Source organism: Prosopis cineraria, unplaced genomic scaffold (assembly GCF_029017545.1).
Source record: "Prosopis cineraria cultivar Desert tree isolate PC_DT_omini unplaced genomic scaffold, ASM2901754v1 PC11, whole genome shotgun sequence".
In the NCBI taxonomy this organism is placed as follows: Eukaryota; Viridiplantae; Streptophyta; class Magnoliopsida; order Fabales; family Fabaceae; genus Prosopis; species Prosopis cineraria.
The window spans coordinates 6,528,593-6,547,235 of NW_026555342.1; the positions used below are offsets into that span (position 1 = coordinate 6,528,593).

Consider the following 18,643-nt stretch of genomic DNA (forward strand, 5'->3'; position numbering starts at 1 on the left):
TACTTTATGCATGGTTTTGATTTGGATTTCATTTTCATGCAGATTGATGAAGCTTGCGTCGTTGACAATGGAGTAAAGTGGTTCGGTGAAAAGGAACAACTATTAATGGATGTCGTTGCATCTGTATGTTTTATTGTGATATGATTAATTATATTCTTTATTATTTATTCTCTTTCTTAATTTGTTATCATTTCAAAGCTGCTTAATTCTTGTATCGGTCGCCTTGTACTTTTGTTAGCTTTTTGTAATTAATAACCATTGCCGGAACACGTTGGGGATTGTCAGTTTCACACGCTTATCATCAAATTTGTCCGTTATTCATATTCGGAAAGTCAAAACACAGAACTTTACATTCAATTCAATATCTCTCCTCTTTTAACTTTGTTTATTCATTAAATGTATACTCCGGACTTAATATTTGGCCCAAATATTTTTTTCTACAAACTGAATATTCTATCATGTGTTGTTATATCCAATATAATTGTCTTCTAGGAACTAAATAAAATCGTACGTGCATCACAAAAAAAAAAAAAATGGTTACATTAATTTATCAGTAAAAGTTTCCCGTCCCGTATCAAATTTTGCCTTTATGCGCGTCGTCAGCGGCGAAAAGGTCAAAACGGAGTTTAACGGACACCTCCGCAACATTCCGTATTTGTCCTCTTTTAATTTATTTATCTTTTAAATTGATGAAAGTATCTTTGTTTTTTTTTTTAATACAAAAAATTATCTCTGTTTTTAACTTCTTATAATATAGCACGTACAGCATCAATTAGTCTCATTTAATATTTTGCAGAAGATCTACCAGAATAATTCTGGAAGAGGGGTGTCTAATGTGTTTTTGACGCTGCCCCTTATGCTCCTTATCTTATCCATCCAGTTCATCCAATGGCTAGAGACAATTCACTTATCATTTTAATACAGTATATCCTGCACATGCTTATGCCCAATATTCCTAGCCATCAGCAATTTTAACTTAAGCCCCTCGTCTTCCTCGTTAGGTTGGTAAAAGACATCCGCACCTGGCAAAATAGATAAATAATGCATCTGTGTTTTAGTCTTTATGTGTTTCAATTTAACAGATTCTCTGTACTGAAAATCACTAGATCACAAAAGATTAGTTAAGAAGCTGGAGTATCCACTGCACTAACGCAAAGGCGCCTTAAGGAATTGAGACTACAAAGAAAAATGACCAGAAGACAAGAGAACTTGATGAATTCCAAGACGATCACACACATACACACACACTTGATGAATTCAAAGACGATCACACACACACACACCCCCCCAAACCTTTACCTCTAAAACATCACCACCTTCAATGGCGAAGAAGCAAGTTGAGCCCTAAATCTAAATCTGAAAATCAGAACAATTTCTGCCACTTCAAAATTCTCCCCAACGCATCCGTGGCGGAAATCGTCGTTTCAAACAACGGTCTCAATCCCACGAGGAAGAATAACAACAGCGCCAATCTCCTACTCGGCTGGAAGTCGAAAAACTGGGAAGGGATATGGATCTGGAATTAAAAGAAACCAACAACTAGGATTCGTTGTGTGAATAAATGGTTAGGATTTGCTCAACTAAAACGATGTCGTTTCGATTAATGAATTGTTTCTTATCGTTGAATCAAATGGAGGGATCTCAGAAACGGCAGTAGAGAAGGCACAGCACACACCCTTCGCCCAATTCCCCAGTTATTATTTTTAACTTCTACAATATTAAATTTCAGTTTAAAATTGCTTTGCAGTGGTGGTTTTTTCAGGGCTTCTGGCCTTCTGGGACATATTTACTTTTATACTATTTTAATATTTTTGTAATAATCATATTATTTTTATTGGTTTTGTAAATTTTTTAATATTATTTTTCAGTCTAAATTTAATATATAGAACTCTCCCTGCACACCTTTAACGTTAGTCCTTTCACAATGAAGCATTCCATAATATACTCAATAATATACAACAAAGTAATCCGATCCTAAATCAAATACATAGCCTCATTTACGTGTTGACAGGTTTATACAATACGAATATGGTCTACTGGACATTATAATCCGATTGGAGGCTTCTCATGCGATTTCAAGTCGCGCTTTGGTTCCAAAATATACTGTATATAATATTACGAATTGCACTGACATGATAAATTTTGACCAAAATAAATAACTTCATTACTTAAACATGCATACACAGAATTGAGTCGAGTAACTAGTAAAGTATATGTTTATTTGGTCGAAACAGAGACCTACAGAAGTATTTGGTATAGAGTATATCAAACCCGAGAGGAAATTGAAGGAACAAGAACAAGGGTATCGGAACGAATGCAAGTACTGAAATGAAGCAAGGGACCCACTTGACACCATGATAATACGTTACAAAGAAGGCACTGCTAAAAGCTATCATCATGCTCATGACGGAGATGAACAGTGCTATGAGCCCAGATACCAACTTCAATGGCAGTGACTTGAGAAAGTCTTTTTCTGCATAACGTGAGATAAGGATGGAGAGGAAGATGAGGATGGAGGTTGAGGATGAAATAAGTGCAGACACATCTGATATAGAAAATATCAGAAATGGCAGTTTCTCCAAATAGTTTGGTGTTCCTGTTTCGTTGTTGTTGGCTCCGGGAATGGTGAATGCAGCAGAAAATACTCCTGTGGCAATCAGTGTTGAAACAACCATGCAAGATTTTGCAGTTCCCTTCATCCAAGACTCAGCTTCTTTTAGCAATTTTGCGTGTTCTTCGGTGAATAATTCGCTAGGAGTCAGGCCTTCAGAGTTTTTCATCTCTATCGCTGATGGTTGCATTATCTTCTTCACCTCCTGCCACATCGAACCATGAATTTATTATGCCACATGCAAACAGAAAGTGAAAGAAGATTGAGCTTTTAAGCACAGGCTGGAGTTAAGGCGAAGATATATATATATACCTCAAACCATAACAGCTCAAGCATCATCTGAAAAGCTGCTCCTGAAACCAAGTCAAGTCGGTCTGGTGGTGCTAATTTTGCAGCAAAATGCAATAAATTGCATTTATCATTACTATCCAGGGAAGAAACTATGGAATCCTTGTTTGGGCCAGTTTCATGAATGAGATTGAAGATACTGGCATGACGATGCAAAACAGCGAGGTGAATTATACTTCGGTTTCTGCTATCCTTTTCCATCATCAAATCAGGGTAAGAGCTCAAAAGCTCTTCTAGAAACTCAAAATTTCCAACTTCAGCGGCATCGAATATAACTTGTGAAGGTTCCCTTATGACTTTCATCATGCTCAACTCATCTAGAAGAAGAATTTGTTTCCAAATATTCCTAACAAGCTCAATGACCAGATTTTGCTTCACACCTGGAATTATTCATGTGACGAAAAAGTAAGACAATGAAGAACTCATCTTAGAAAACCAATACCAGAAAGTATATTATATTGATAGCATTTGAAATATTGCCAAGCTTTTGCTTCACACTTCAAACTTCTGAGTTTGCTATTAGCATAGTAAGAGTCATTAATTAAGCAGTCCAGAGTATAATCCTTGCCACCTCCTTGCATTAGAGTGTGGTGGAACTGTATCCACACTTATTCCTAAAGTACATTCAAATGAAGGGCAAATTGGAGATTGCAATATAGCTATAGATGAACTTACAGAAAGACTGCCACATTGCTGCTTGATGTTTTGAGTTGAATTGGTCCTTGACAATCTATCCCTAGTCTTAACCTTGGATGAATACATTTTATTTATGAGTGAAGCATCTTAGCATTGTGTCTTCCTCGTATCAACAATTATGAATAGGATGATTGGAGTACTTTTGCTTTTAATATTAGATTCAGCCAATGCTTGAAATGAAAATAAGAATGAGAAAGAACAGAACAGTTTTCTTCTTGAGAATCTTTTAAGCAAGGATTAATGGCAAGTTCTTTCACCGCCCTTCTTTCCTTCTTTCAAGAAATCACGAATAACAATTACTTATTCTTCTGCCCATTAAATAACATAACCAGGCAAAATAGATGGAAAGTGAAATTTCATAGTCTAAATGATTTAGTTTTCCTGATAGTGTTGATTGTAGTCACTCACAGGACTTCATGATTTGTTTTTGATATGATGAACTCTGGTGACCAGAATTTGAAGGTTTTCGAGCTAAGACATGCAAAGCTGTGCCATTGTTTCCATCCTGAGCTAAGGCTAATGTCGGCCTCCTTCGTAGCAGTTCCAAGGCTAAATCTGCAAAATGTTCCAATAATGTTTGAATTGCAAATTCAAATTCATAATTGTTGGTGTCCTTATGTACATGTTTTAACTTCCTTGGTTACAATTCATACAAGGCTTTAGATATGTGCAACACATGAGGTACTTATGATTCACACGATACATCAAGTGGTGTCATACATACAAGTAAGTTGGAGTGCTCTCACAATGCAATTTTAGGAAAGGTGAAAATAATAAATGTTACAATCCATTATTTGGATTTTGACCAATCATCAATTGTTGGATGGTTATCTATTGAACTTTACCAACTGAATTAAGAAATATGTAAGCTTCATGTTTCTAGGGAAATCATATTCTATCTCTGCCATGCTTGTAGCAAATATGACTTGACTAATCCAAAAACCAAATCCCTCCGGCCTCCAAGTTTACAGCAAAAGCTAGCTTGTCAGACCAACTAGCACAGGCATGAGCAAAGACTAGCTTAAAGCGTTTATATAATAGTGAAAAGAGACGTTTACTTCAAGCGTAATTGCTATTATCTCAATTTTCCCCATGATCTTCAGATCGGAAGCAATAAAGAATGACATGTTTAACAACTTTAAAGCCTCAGATAAACTATTTTGTCTGACACCCTATATTGATTGACAGGTTATGGACCATGTACTTACCATAAATTCCAGTGTTGATAGAAATGAAGAACAGCAGAATCCAATCCAATTCTCCAAACATTTCAAAAGTTTTAGGGTATAGATACCATGCCATTGCACTTTTCCCTTGTAAAGCAGCCATGACTACAGGTGTCACTCCTTGTCCACCCCTAATTGTTGGCAAGAGTGTATTTCTTTGCCACATTATTTCAGCAATTTTTGTGTTCCCAGAAGCAGCAGCAAAGCAGAAGGCAGTGTTCCCTTTGTAGTCTTGGAGCTCCAAGTCACTCTCGTTCATTAATTTCACCAACTCCTCTACCAAGTGGACATGGTTTGCTCCTGCTGCTACATGAAGAACTGTTAACCAACCCTTTGTAATGGCCGCGGTCAGCAGCGCTGAATCTTGTTCTATGATGTGCTTAACTGCTTTCCAATCACCTTTCAATGCTGCTTTATAAAGAGGTACACCAAGGTTGAGGTATTTCTCTCTTGACTCTTCTGAAACAATAAACACATTAAAAAAAAAAAATAGTTCAGTGGATTCAGATTTATTTAGAATCCTTGGATTCTTTGTGTTTGGGAGTAGGAAGTTCAGTATTGATTCACATGAAGTAGCTGATATTTAATTAGAAGTATTGCTGTCATCATTCGTACAGGTGTAACTCATGAGAAAGAGAAAGATTAAGGTTACTGCATAGATGTTTAATAAGAAAAAGCTTGATTAGAAACACCTGAAATCAGATAGGGCTACCTGACAATGGTGTAGGTGTTAGACATCAGTGCAGATTGTTCAAGACATGGTACATGAATGTTATGGTGAGCTTAACCTACACAACATCAACTCTAGAAAGCACAGAAAATACATCCTGAATCTTAATGAAAATTACTATTTGCAGAAGTAGCCACAGCTAAAACTCTGTTCTCAGCTACAAATGACAAGGTCTATAACTAATAAAGATAACTTACTCTCAAGAAAGAGAAGAGAGTACGAGCAATAAGGGAAGGGAATAGAGCAGAACCATGCAGAGTGGAGAAATCACCAAATTCGTTGACTCACCCTGCCTAGACCCTAGTGTTCACCTTTTATACCTAATCACTACTCATAAGCCAATTTAATAAAGCATTAGGCCCATATAGGCAAGGCCATATTACAGTAGAGACCAGCCCATTCAACACAGTGAGCTGTGAACAAGAAATCAAGGAACTCATCCACAAAACAAGGAAGCAATCATAATCCTTGAAAATATGGCATAGTTAGTCATTTGGGGTAATCTGTAGTTATCATAATGACTCTACAAGCCTCTCAGGCGGACTATGAAAGGTCAGAGATGTGTAAGGTTCTTTCTATCACTTTTTATAACCCATGCACCATCTCAAATCATAAGACCCTTTACAGATTCTGACCTTTTGTCTTTACAGATCCATACTTTGATATTATACCCTTTACAGAATCAACATATAGAATGAATACCAATATTAATTATTCTAAATAGGATGAATCATGGATAGAGATATTACCTGTATCTGACAATAGATGAAGGGAAGGACTCCTAAAGTGAGCCGAAGTAGCCCTTTGGAGCTGTTGATATGATTCTGAGCTAGTTGTTGAATTTGCATCTGATGTAGTCATTTTTCACTGTAAAGCAAACACAGATTACCTCCTTCCAGTGAGAAATAAAGTTTTTTTATACACATACCAAACCATTCTCCTATTAGATTTGTCATATGTATTTTCGATATTCTCATAGTAATTTTGGCCATGTGCCTCTCTAGAATTAAAATCTAGTCCGACGTATATTTCTGACAGAAAAACAATTGAAATAACTTTGTAACAATGAATAGTAGTGCCCTTTGATCTTGTTAACAATTCTTTTGGTGAAAAGTGCTTTCTCCAAAATAAAAGTACTGTAGAAAGAAAAATATCATGAATTTAATACAGCTTTTTTAGCCTTTTTTTTGGCTATTTAAATATACACTATACATGTTTTGTTCCTCCTAAAATATACCAAGACGTTTGCATATTTAATAAGTTCTGTTAACCTCAAGACTTGAATTGAAATTTGGATTCTTGTTTCTCCAGCAAATATACACCTGAAAAAGATGAGCAGGAAAACCTAAAGTAAGAAATCTGTAGGACAATAGAAAAGGTGATGGTGCCTAATTAGGAAAATATACATGAACAGAGAAATTATGAGGAAAAGTGAAAGAAACTAGAGCAATAAGATCAAATGACCTGAAATCCTAAGAGATTTCCATGAATTAGTTCATGTGGTTGCCGCTGTTGTTGTTTCCAACATCAAATGCAGACTGTTAGTTTAGTGGTAGAAGTGTAAGATCTGCTCTGTCATATGTTGCCTTAGTGATATAAGAAGAATAAAAGGAAGACTAGTATTTGGTCAAGTCAACGACAAAATTATCTTTTTATTAAAATTGAAAAATATAAATAATTTGAATAATGAAACAAGAATGCGTATCGTGAGGGGTGCGTAAAGACTTTTATTAAAACAAAAAAAACAAAAACAATACAATACAAACAAAAGCATGCTGCATTATATGTTTCGTGGTTTGGGAACTGTAGAAATGGATGGGCAGTGAATGACGTCTTTACATGTGTCAGTGGGGCCCCCCTTAATTTCTAATATCTAGATGCCACTCACAAGCAGCCAATTTTTCAGTGGCCAACCGCTGCTCCCCGCCATGGGCCTTGGCAAATATATTTATGTAGAATGTGGCAGGGGAAAAAAGAAATTGTAATATTTATCCATCTTTAAAATTCATTTAATATAATACTAATGCATAGACAATCTTTTTCAAATCGTAAAAGCTCATGTTGCTGGAATAAATTCAATAAATCTAATAAATCACAATTAGTGTCTAATTATAAGTCCTAATTTATCTAGTCTAAATATAAATAAAAAAACACTGCAATTTAGTTAATGTGTAAAAATTTGTTTATTCTCTTCAATTTTGTCTTCAATTAAATGCCATAATTTATAAGGGATATTTTAGGGAAAAAATCCTAATTACAGATAGAACTTTTTAATGAGATCTAAAATTAGAAGCACAACAAAGTTGAAAATTGAAACTTATAATTAGAGATGAAGGGAGCAGTAGTTGGTTGATAATCTTCTTCTTCTTTTTTAACAGAGGTTGATAATGTTCTATTTCTACATGTCTTGTATATACGCTAAGTTTGCATTCATGTAATTTACAACCCTAAAACTTCTACCTAGCCTTGTTTTCAAAAACCACTTATTTTTTCTAATAAAACTGTTGATCCATTTTGTATTTTCCAAAGTTTATTTATTTATTTTTTCTCTCATTTGCTAACATGGCAATTTGGCATGTTATCCATCCATATATTAATATAAAATGTAACAGATATTAGAAGCTGTGGCATACTCTAGTAATAAATCATAAATAATAAGTAATTTAATTTTTTTTTATGATCTATGTTATTTTAATTTTTTTACCAATATATTATTTTAAATTTTAAGTTTAAGAATATTTGAAATAATTAATACTAAGTTAAGAGAGAGAAATAAATGAAGAAAAGTGGCAATGACTTTTATTTTTTTGCTACCGGCACAAATGGCTTTCCTCCTTTTAAGTTTTTAATCTGCATTGTTTTTTTTTTGGGATAAATCTTTTTATATCATTTTTGGATATATATAAATTTAGATTTGAAAATCCAAATCCAAGTTGTACATCTAATCCCATGATTAATATAAAGCTAGAGTTAGTACCATTAAGTAAAATTTTTAACTCTGCTTTTAATCATCGGTAAATACTAATAAGGTAAAATCAATCTCTAAATCAATTTCTATCATCAAAATTTTTCATTTTATTTTATAAATTTGAATCTAAAAATATTTAAAAATTATAAATTTAATTTCAAGTCTAGAATTATCATTCTATATTTATAGTAATAGGTTTCTCATCCTAAATAATTATCTAACCCTTAATAAATTAAATTAATATATATTTTTAGATTTAACAAAAATATGTCCATGTAAGTTTGAGGTTTAACTTATAAGCCTCAAATTCAAATTTCATTAATAAATTCATATTCTAAAATATTTATTATATTGCTAATAATCTCAACAATCACATTTATTTATCATAAATTTATTTTTCTTTCAGACTTTAAATTTTTTACCATCACAAGATTAAAATCTAAAAGTTTAGATGATTAATTTTTTTAAAAATATTTATATAATTTTAAAAAAATTAAAATCTCATTTAAAATATTTTATTATGAGGCTTGAATCAGCTTTCTCTCACCATTCCTGCGCACCCCCCTCTCTCCCTCCTGGGGTAGCCTCTCTGTCCCGGAACGAAGAGCACATGGAAACAGGACGGAACAATGAAAAAGGAATTGGGTGGATGATATTTTTTTTAAAAAAAATAAGTGTGGGTCCCAGGCCCTTTTTCTCACCTGTGGCTCCTTTTTTTCCTTTTTTTTTAAAATAATTTCCACATATATCTATACACTTGCGCACAACGGATATATTTCCGTTTCTCCCACCCCCTTCTTCTTTCATTTATTTATTTTTCAGTCTCTCTCCCCCTTTTTATATTTCTTTTTCTTCTTTCCTGATAATGAATTAATGAGATGATAATAATAATAATAATAATTTTTAAAAATATTAATTTAAAATTATATTTTAAATTAAATTTAATAATTATCTTTTACTAATCTACTTATATCTAAATATTTTTAAAATTTTAATAAATTTAAATTAATTATTAAAATTTAAATTGAGTTGTTACAGAAGTCGGCCGTCCGGCTCTAGTCATTGCCATCTATTTGATTTTGGTGGAAGTTAGTGGCCCCGTCTTGGTCATCATTGTCTATCCAGTCTCAATAAAAGTCAATTATTCGCTCCTAGTCGGCATTGATAGTCTAGTCATGATAAAAGTTAACCTTTTAAACTATTGACTTTGACTAGAAATAAATTGTTGACTTCATCCAAGTTTCTTTTAAATTTAAATATACAATTTAAAATTTAAAATTTTACTTTAAATCTAAATAAAGAATTTTAATATTATAATTTAAAATTTTTTATATCATATAAACAAAAAATTTAAAATCTTATGAATTTCAAATATAAAATTTCAAATTTAAATTTTTAACTTAAATTCACTAATCCAAATACAACCTTAATCTGAATTTAGCTACAAGTAATAATCCTATTCCATATTCTATGATTGAAAATCAGAATACCGGTTGGGATGATTAACTGTCATGCACAGGAATAAGAGTTATAGAAATTCAGTTATACTGAGTTAACTCAGCGTGTTAAAATAAATTTGGACAAATGATTAATTTTTTTTAAATAATTAAATACCCCTTCACTTTCATATAAATACCCTCCCAGTCCTCACATTACGTCTCCGATGGTTTTTGAAATCCATGAGCCAGATCAACTGAACAGCAGAGGTACTTCTCTTCACTCCCTGCGCACATTATCCAAGTGCGCCGTGTGGTCGATCACGACTTGGCTAGCCAACCTGCCCAACTCGCTCCTTTTCATCTTCTTTCATCGCGCGATCACTGTTTTCGCAATGGCGCGAAAATCGGCTCTGCAGCAAACCCTTGTCACCTTCTTCGTCGCTTTGGTCACTTTTGCTCTTTTCAGCACCTTGTTCAATCCCACCACCGTCACCAATTCCTCCGCCAAACTCGACGACACCGACTTCTCGTTGAATTCTGCTAAATCTGCTTCCGTCGTGCTCCGCGAGAGCAATGATTACGCCGGGAATTCGCCTGTCAAAGTCTACGTATATGATCTTCCCACCAGGTTCACTTATGGAGTCATCAAGCAACATTCCTTGGCCCGTGGCGGTAGACCTGTCGATGACTCGACCACTCTCAAGTACCCCGGTCATCAGCACATGTCAGAATGGTACCTTTACTCTGATCTTATGCGGCCCCAGTCCGAGCGCGCTGGTTCACCTGTTGTCAGGGTATTGGATCCTGAGGAGGCGGACCTGTTCTTTGTGCCGTTCTTCTCTTCTCTGAGTTTGATTGTGAACCCGATTCGCCCCTCTGCTACGACGGACGCTGAGAAGCCTGTTTATAGCGACGAGGAGAATCAGGAGCTGTTGGTGGAGTGGCTGGATGAGCAGGAGTATTGGCAAAGGAATGATGGAAGAGACCATGTGTTTGCCGCTTCAGATCCGAATGCGCTTTACCGGGTGATCGATAGGGTAAAGAACAGTGTGCTGCTTGTTTCGGATTTTGGGCGCCTGCGACCGGACCAAGGATCCATTGTTAAGGACGTCGTAATACCATACTCTCACCGAATCAGAGTGTATGATGGAGATGTTGGTCTCGACAATCGCAATACGTTGTTATTTTTCATGGGCAACAGATATCGCAAGGAGGTAATAAGATCTAGTTTAATATCTATATGCGATGCTTATAAATTTGGTAGTTATAATTTATGCTCTTCTGAGGTTAGTTTTATTATGGATTTTTGCTTTTTGAGTGGGGTTTAGAATTGCATCTCCGTTGTGTGTGATTGATGAGCATGTCAGAAATGAATGATCCCGAAGGCTGAGGATGTAAGATTGATGAGTGGTTGTTCTTCAGAAGATGTGGTACTGAGTGCGCTAGTGGGAAAGTGTAAATGAGAGATTTAGATTCTGAAGGGAAATTGAAGCTTTCAGCATCGATGATATTGAAATGCTCCCGTTAAAATTTGTGTTTTGAATATGTATAAAAGGAACAAAATTTAATGCACTAGTGTAGGATCCAGATATGATTGTCAATTATTTAATGCTAAGCTATGAGGTTTACATTGTGATCATTACTTAGCCCTGCTCTCTGTCTCAGATATCAGCATAACAGTTTTGGTCTAGCCTTCCATAAATGTTGGCAGAGCTAGCGCCAACTGCTATGTCAAGCCTTTTTTACTTTTATTTTCCTAAAGTGCCTTGATTTGAATTGTTTTCTTTGAAATTTAACTGTTGTAAAGCGCTTTTCGCCACTGGTAGTTTGTATTCATGCAGTTTCTCCATGATTTTCTATGATGATCCTTTTTTCCACTTCAGAGTTTCTTTCTTCATCATGCTTAATTTTGCCACAGCAATTAGCAATCATCATATAATTGGGTAGGGCCTTTGAGAGAATGGCAAAAATCTGGTGATAGGTGAAGCTAGTTGATGGAAAATTATCTCTGTCAGGAGGCTACTGTAATAACATATGAGCTTTCAGGAATCAGGCCAAGAAAAAAAAAAAAAAAAAAAGTGAGCTTGAACATCCTTTCGATATATGGTTATTTTATACTGATACGCTGGTTTTGGTCATTGAAAAATTATCTTCTCTTTTTCTGGTCTTCTCAATTTTTAGAAACGCTATCCTTTTTTCCAGGGATTCTAAATTTGGGTTATTTTCTTTCTTTTTATTCTATTGACATGCGAACGAGGGAGCATCAGTCTATACCTTCACAAACACTCCCCCCCGGGTCCCACTTCATTTCCTTATATTGCAAGCAAATAAGTCAAATACCAAAAAAATAGACGGCAAGGAAGTACAGTGCCTTGGTGCAGAAACTTTTTTGGGACAATTTTTTTCCTGCAACTGATTTCCTTATATTACAATCTGTTAACAGGGAGGCAAAATTCGTGATACACTCTTTCAAATTCTTGAAAAAGAAAAGGATGTCATAATAAAGCATGGAGCACAGTCCAGAGAGAGTAGACGGGCGGCTTCACAAGGAATGCACACATCAAAGTTCTGTTTACACCCTGCTGGAGATACCCCGTCAGCTTGCCGACTCTTTGATGCTATTGTTAGCTTGTGCGTTCCAGTGATTGTTAGTGATAGCATTGAATTGCCATTTGAAGATACTATAGACTACAGAAAAATTGCAATATTTGTAGAATCTACTGCTGCTATAAGGCCCGGGTACTTGGTGTCAGCATTGAGAGCAATTACTCCAGATAGGATTCTTGAATATCAGAAAGAACTAAAAGAGGTTAGTAGTGCTGGAATGAATTCTTTTGTCCGGTCTGGTTCTTAAATCAATAAGTAAATGCTGGAATTACTTTCTTTGCCCATTCTGGTTTTTAAATCAACAAGAGCATGTTTTTACTCTGCATTATAACAATGTTGAGTTACATTTTCAATCAAACTGAATTGTGATAACGAATGAGAACTAGTTTCTCTTGCTCACTTTCCCCTGTTATTCATCATGGAACACTTGGGTTGAGCTTTATACTCTGATGTTCTTGGGTTGCTTGCATTTTTCCTTCTTTCTAACTGCATGGCCAATTATCGGCATTCAATCTGAATTATAAATAGTTTCATTGAAATGTAATTATAGCTTGGTTGAGCCGTTTATGAACTCTTTTCTTCTTCCTTCCCCCCACTAAATGACAACTTGATATATCTGGTTTCAGGTGAAGCGATACTTTCAATATGCGGAGCCAGATGGAACAGTTAATGAAATCTGGAGACAAGTTTCAAAAAAGCTACCCTTGATCAAACTGATGATAAATCGTGATAAAAGGCTGGTCAGAAAGGATCCTGACTGCTCTTGTGTATGTACAAACCGGACTGCAATTAGTACTCTATAGCTCTTTGATGAGTGTATATTTTATTTTCACTCTGGGGGGGCTAGCTCACTAGTCAAGGGACTAGTTCACCATATTTCAAGATTCCTGGCACGTTTTGTGGTAGATGCCACCATACGAAAATACATTTTCGTTGTTAGATGAGGCATAGAAGACACAATTTGATAATTGATTGTACCTTCATTTGTACAGGATAGAATATAAATCAATTTGACTATTATTTTTAACTCTTGTTCCCGTTCCTTTATTTACCAGTGGTTTTGTCAAAATGGATTTGGTGTCATGGTTAAATTTTTCTACATTTACTTTCATTTTATTATTACATTTTAAATATTTTTTATTTTAATAGATACTTAATTTTTAAATCTTTAAATACAGAGTCTTGCTACACTTTCGGATCCAATTCATCTAACCTGACAACAGAAAGGAGAAAGCTGTAATAGTCTTGCGTCAATGGAGAATTTTTGCATTTTAATGTATTCTTAGCGCAAGAATCCCTGAAGATTCCCAAACGTGTCATATTTGACATGCGGATAATTTTGTACGCCCATGTCACGCATGATAAGAACATCTGATAATTCTTTCCTTTAATGGGTGGGTGCTTTGTAATCTAACATCTTCACAATATCTGCGATCTAAGAAGTGTACGTTATCGTTTGCAAAAGAAATTCATCATCCTGCATAAACAAGCTCTAGTTGAATTAACCATAGAACAAAGGTCAGTAACCTCAAGTAGCTACGTCATGTCTGCAATAAAGACAAGCTTCATCCCTATGAGGTAATCAGAGGAGGAGCCTTCGAGCCGCGTTGTTATCATTAAATGGGAAAATATTAACACTAATAGGAAAGGAGATTAAGTTTCAAAGTCAACAGCCATTGCTTTTCAATCTTCAGCCTGGTGGCCATTTCATCTGTCTCCCACCTAATACATGCAAGTGCAGATGATACACAGATTGACCTAATCATAATAATGAGAGAATAGGGTGAGTGGGATTGGCAGCAAAAATGGCACATTAATATGGAGAAGCCACAGAAACAAAACCCAGAGATAAACATGCTTACAGGCACCGGGACCGTTATTGATGACCACACGAAATCCATCAAGAATACCTTCTTTCTCAGCCACTATTTTGGCAGCATAAAGAAGCTGACCTAGTATCTCCTCATGTCTAGGATCAGCCTGCAAACATGCTACATTTCCAATTAAAATGCCTATATAATATATATATATATATATATTGAATTTTTGGACCCATAGATTTATGAACAATGAGTGAAAATTTAGAAAGTGGATTTTATATTAATCATGCACTGACATCACGGATATGGTGATAATCATTTCAAACACCTGCTAAGTAAAGATTTAAAATCTCACTGATTCCATGCTTATGAAGAAAAAATTTGAAATCTGAAGAAAACAAGAATTGGAAAAACATCTTATCAATCAAACAAGAATAGAACATAAAACCAATTTCTGCATCTTGGATCAAACAAAAACAGTTGCCTTTCTTTTCTTTACTCTTATTACTTATCCTCCTAGACAGGAAGGAAAAATCACTTAAAATCAAGGGAAGGAAAAATCATGGTGCTTCATTTCCCTAAAAATGTAGTATGAAACATGTAGTTTCTCTTTTGTTTCCTATTACTTACTTTCTCCAATCATTCCCTAAAAATCTTCTTACAGCACAAATATAAGAAAACAACAGCTAAACCAAATTTTACAAAATACACTTCCTATAGCTGCTACTGCTACTTGGAAGGTTAAGCCCAAAAAAAAAATGGAAAAAAAAAAACAGCACAAACCGATCATGCAAAATTTTCTTCCACACACAAAAAACAATAGGGAAAGGGTGACTAATTACCTTCCCAAGCTGCGAAAGTCCATCTCTAAATTTTGGAATGACTAGAACATGAACCGGTGCCTGGGGATTAATATCCCGAAATGCTAGGACCTTTTCATCTTCATACACAATGCTTGAAGGGATTTCCTTATTTATGATCTTGTCAAATCTGAGGTAAATCGGGGTCACTAGATTGAACACCAGGAAAAAAAGAACAAAAGTGAAACAACCAGATGATTAAGCAATTATGTTTGTTACTAGTTGTCATTACATTCAGGACACAGCACTATCCTGATTACTAGTATATTACCTTTGATTTAATGAAAATACCATTATGTACTAATTATATTAAGATCAAGGAAGACATTGGTTATCCTTTACCCCCAAGAGGCATCTCTAAGACTCACATATCATATTTTTCGAAGCCTGAATGACCATTCACAGTTACAATTCATTTGCCAGTGAAACTCTGTGAAAGATGCTCAAAATCTTCTCAATTGATTCTTTACATTTTCCAAACTCAGTCTGGAACATTCTTTCAGAGGGGCAGAGAAGTTCAACAATGTTAGGTAATTTTGGATAATTGCTATTTTGCAATTCTATGAAGAGATACTTTGTATTTTATGTTTCATCACAGCAATTCACTTCTCTATGACAAGGAAAATGACTGCCATAAATGTTAAAACCTCAATATTTAAATATTTGCAAAGCCCGTCAAGTTAATAAGAATTAAACTTAGGAAGTTCAAAATATAGAACTCCAGAATGATAAGCAAGCACTGTTTTAAAGACTGAGAGTCAGAATGGATGTACATTGTTGGGGCTCCACTATCAGCGTTGACCGCAGCTGCTTTGGCTGCAGCCTCTTCATTATTTGCGGCACCAGTACTGAAAGGCAAACTGTAATATAAGTCAATAGTCAGTGCTATTCAGAGAACAGACAAACAGAACATTCTGAAAGTTAAGATACAACTTCTATGTGCTTTCTATTAACTTCTCCAACATAATATGAGAATTATATATTCTGTTGCATTTTTAGTCATGTGATTGTCTTGCACAAAAGTTCCTTGACGCGTGGGACTTTTCTATTTAAAAGCCTAATAGCAAAGACCTAATGCCCCGTTTGGTATAAGAGAAGAGTGTTTGATAAAAGTGGAAGTAAAAATAGAAGTGGAAGTGAGAAAAAATTTATATTTGGTACAATGGTGGAAGTAAGATAAAAATTTTATTTGAGCGAAAAGGATGGAATTGAGTTCTTATGGAGGTATTGATGTAACACACACACACACACACACACTTGCACAGATCTGAACAAAGGGAGAGTAGGGAGAAAAAGAAACAGAGGGGGAGAGATGAGATACAGAAGCAGAGAGATGAGGAAAGGGAGACATAAAGAGAGACAGAACAGAGAAAGAGAGATGAGGGGGAATCAGAAAAAGAGAGGGAGAAGGAAGAAAATAAAGACAGAACAGTGGGGGACACAAGAAAGTGAGGGAGGCAGAACAAAGAAGGAGAGAGGGCTTTCAGAAATGAACCCATAAAATTCATTCATTCAGCCAAGTCCCCCATTACAAGTGCCACTTAGTCTATTTAAACTAATCTCTAATGCCTAATAAGGAAACCTTAATAACCCATCCACATAAAGCCAATGTTCAGGCTTCCTCTTACAAAATATTAAAAAATAACACAAAAAGAAGCCACCACATAGGTAGGTTTCTTACAAGCTAAAGCAAAATACAATAATAATAATAATCATCATCATCATCATCATCACCATCCACTAGCCTAGGTCTTTTCAAAATATATTATTCCTTGGAAGTGAATTCCATGATCTTTATGGAATTGGGTTTCTTGGAAAATTGGGTTCCTGCGTGTTAAATAAGCAAATTTCAGAATTCCATTTCCACTTTCACTTCTCCTGTGCCAATTTCTATGTACCAAATGAGGCACCAGAAATTTTATCTAATTATTGAAGAGCATCAGTAACAGGAACAAGCTTTATTCCATTAGGCAAGGCAGCTACATGGATTGCACGGAATTATTATGCTCTATTGAGAAACAAATCTTTGGATATATTGTTAACAAGGTACGCAATACTTATTTTCCTTGCTGATTCTTAAACTACGGTTCTCAGACAAACAATCTGTGTTGGAAATATTTGTAATGTATGAAGAAAATAAGGCACAATCTTATGGATGTCAAATTTAATAAGTTGCCTCGCTTGATCAGTCCGAGCTAAATGGATAGGCACATAAAAATTTCACTCTATTTGAATATATTTCTTATGTTCAATATCACAAGGACAGTAGGATCATCTTGGTAATTGATGTATTTTAGCTGTAAGCACGTTCCTCGGATTTGTTTTCACAATTTCTTCCTAGCAGGAATTTAGTGGCCTTGTCATGATAGGCAATGATCTGAATCAAAGCGAATTTGAATGCTGAATACTCTGACTACTGAATGACTGGTATAGTATCTTCAGTCCTCTTTCATTTTCTTTCATCAAGAACAGCCACTAACAGCAAATTGTGTTCCTATCTCTAACTTCAAGAATGCTAGAACCTTTGGATTCTTTTCTCACTAACTCTATAATGCGGCATTCAGCTCCTTAGTAAAATTTTCGCCTGCATTCTTAGTAACAGAACAAAAGCCACAACTACGGTATTCCCCCAAGTAACTCATGAAATGCAAAATTACAACATAAACTTTTTTAATATTACAATGATATTTTAAATCTGTACTACAAATCAAAACCCTCCTACTATTAATACAATACAAGTTATCGATCCTCTTAATTGTCATTTCTCTATATAATAATTAATAACCTACTTGAAAACTGAATTTCGCTAAGCCTTTTATGATAATCTGCTTCATTCCATCACTACTAATCTATCTTTTTGCAATTTCCGTCATTTTATCAGTTTCGCAATTCGTAAAACTGAAAACAGCAAAAGGCTAATTATATGGAGCTCAGGATTTATTTCTAGCTCAGAATATATAAAAGGAAGCTGAGTAGAAAAGGAAAGAGATGACAACAACACCTGCGAGATTGGATAGGAAGAACGAACTTGGAGAAATTGTGGTTTGCTGCTTTCAAGAAAGGCACGAAAAGTCTTGGTGATATCAATGTCGAGGAGTTCCTGACAATTATGCGAAGCCAAACTCAATAATATCACATAAACAATCTGGCAATGAAGAGATTGTAATCTACCTAATCAGCAAGAAAGAAATCGTCGTAGCCATAGCTCCCAGTGAAGCATTGCTGATATCACCTCATTTTCTCGGGAAAATTTCTAAGCGAGTGAACTATATTGAGAAATTATCGAGTGCGGTCGGGTACTTCCAGAGAACGTATACAATATCTCATCTAGACCGTTG

At 35.1% G+C, this 18,643-nt stretch overlaps 3 protein-coding genes across 4 annotated transcripts; 1 reads left to right on the forward strand and 2 right to left on the reverse strand.

The window, feature by feature from the left end:
- Positions 1–2,152: 2,152 nt before the first annotated feature.
- On the reverse strand, positions 2,153–7,188 carry LOC129286840 (uncharacterized). Its single transcript, XM_054922909.1, has 7 exons — positions 7,076–7,188; positions 6,883–6,933; positions 6,361–6,478; positions 4,864–5,340; positions 4,064–4,210; positions 2,924–3,339; positions 2,153–2,816 (listed from the first exon to the last, which is right to left on the reverse strand). The coding sequence occupies exons 3-7, from the start codon at positions 6,470–6,472 to the stop codon at positions 2,202–2,204; spliced, it is 1,767 nt and encodes a 588-aa protein (XP_054778884.1). The 5' UTR covers positions 6,473–6,478; positions 6,883–6,933; positions 7,076–7,188; the 3' UTR covers positions 2,153–2,201.
- A 3,075-nt stretch (positions 7,189–10,263) lies between these two features.
- LOC129285387 (probable arabinosyltransferase ARAD1) lies at positions 10,264–13,652 on the forward strand. Its single transcript, XM_054921062.1, has 3 exons — positions 10,264–11,232; positions 12,462–12,827; positions 13,252–13,652. The coding sequence occupies exons 1-3, from the start codon at positions 10,411–10,413 to the stop codon at positions 13,426–13,428; spliced, it is 1,365 nt and encodes a 454-aa protein (XP_054777037.1). The 5' UTR covers positions 10,264–10,410; the 3' UTR covers positions 13,429–13,652.
- Positions 13,653–13,980: 328 nt separating this feature from the next.
- On the reverse strand, positions 13,981–18,602 carry LOC129285388 (14 kDa zinc-binding protein). Of its 2 annotated transcripts, none has more exons than XM_054921065.1 (6): positions 18,477–18,602; positions 18,307–18,405; positions 16,079–16,153; positions 15,288–15,435; positions 14,488–14,605; positions 13,981–14,383 (listed from the first exon to the last, which is right to left on the reverse strand). In XM_054921065.1, exons 1-6 carry the CDS (start codon positions 18,506–18,508, stop codon positions 14,316–14,318), a joined length of 540 nt encoding a protein of 179 aa, XP_054777040.1. In that variant the 5' UTR covers positions 18,509–18,602; the 3' UTR covers positions 13,981–14,315. The 2 variants fall into 2 exon arrangements, with proteins under 2 accessions (XP_054777040.1, XP_054777039.1); XM_054921064.1 differs by having other exon boundaries at positions 16,079–16,165.
- Between the last annotated feature and the right edge of the window lie 41 nt (positions 18,603–18,643).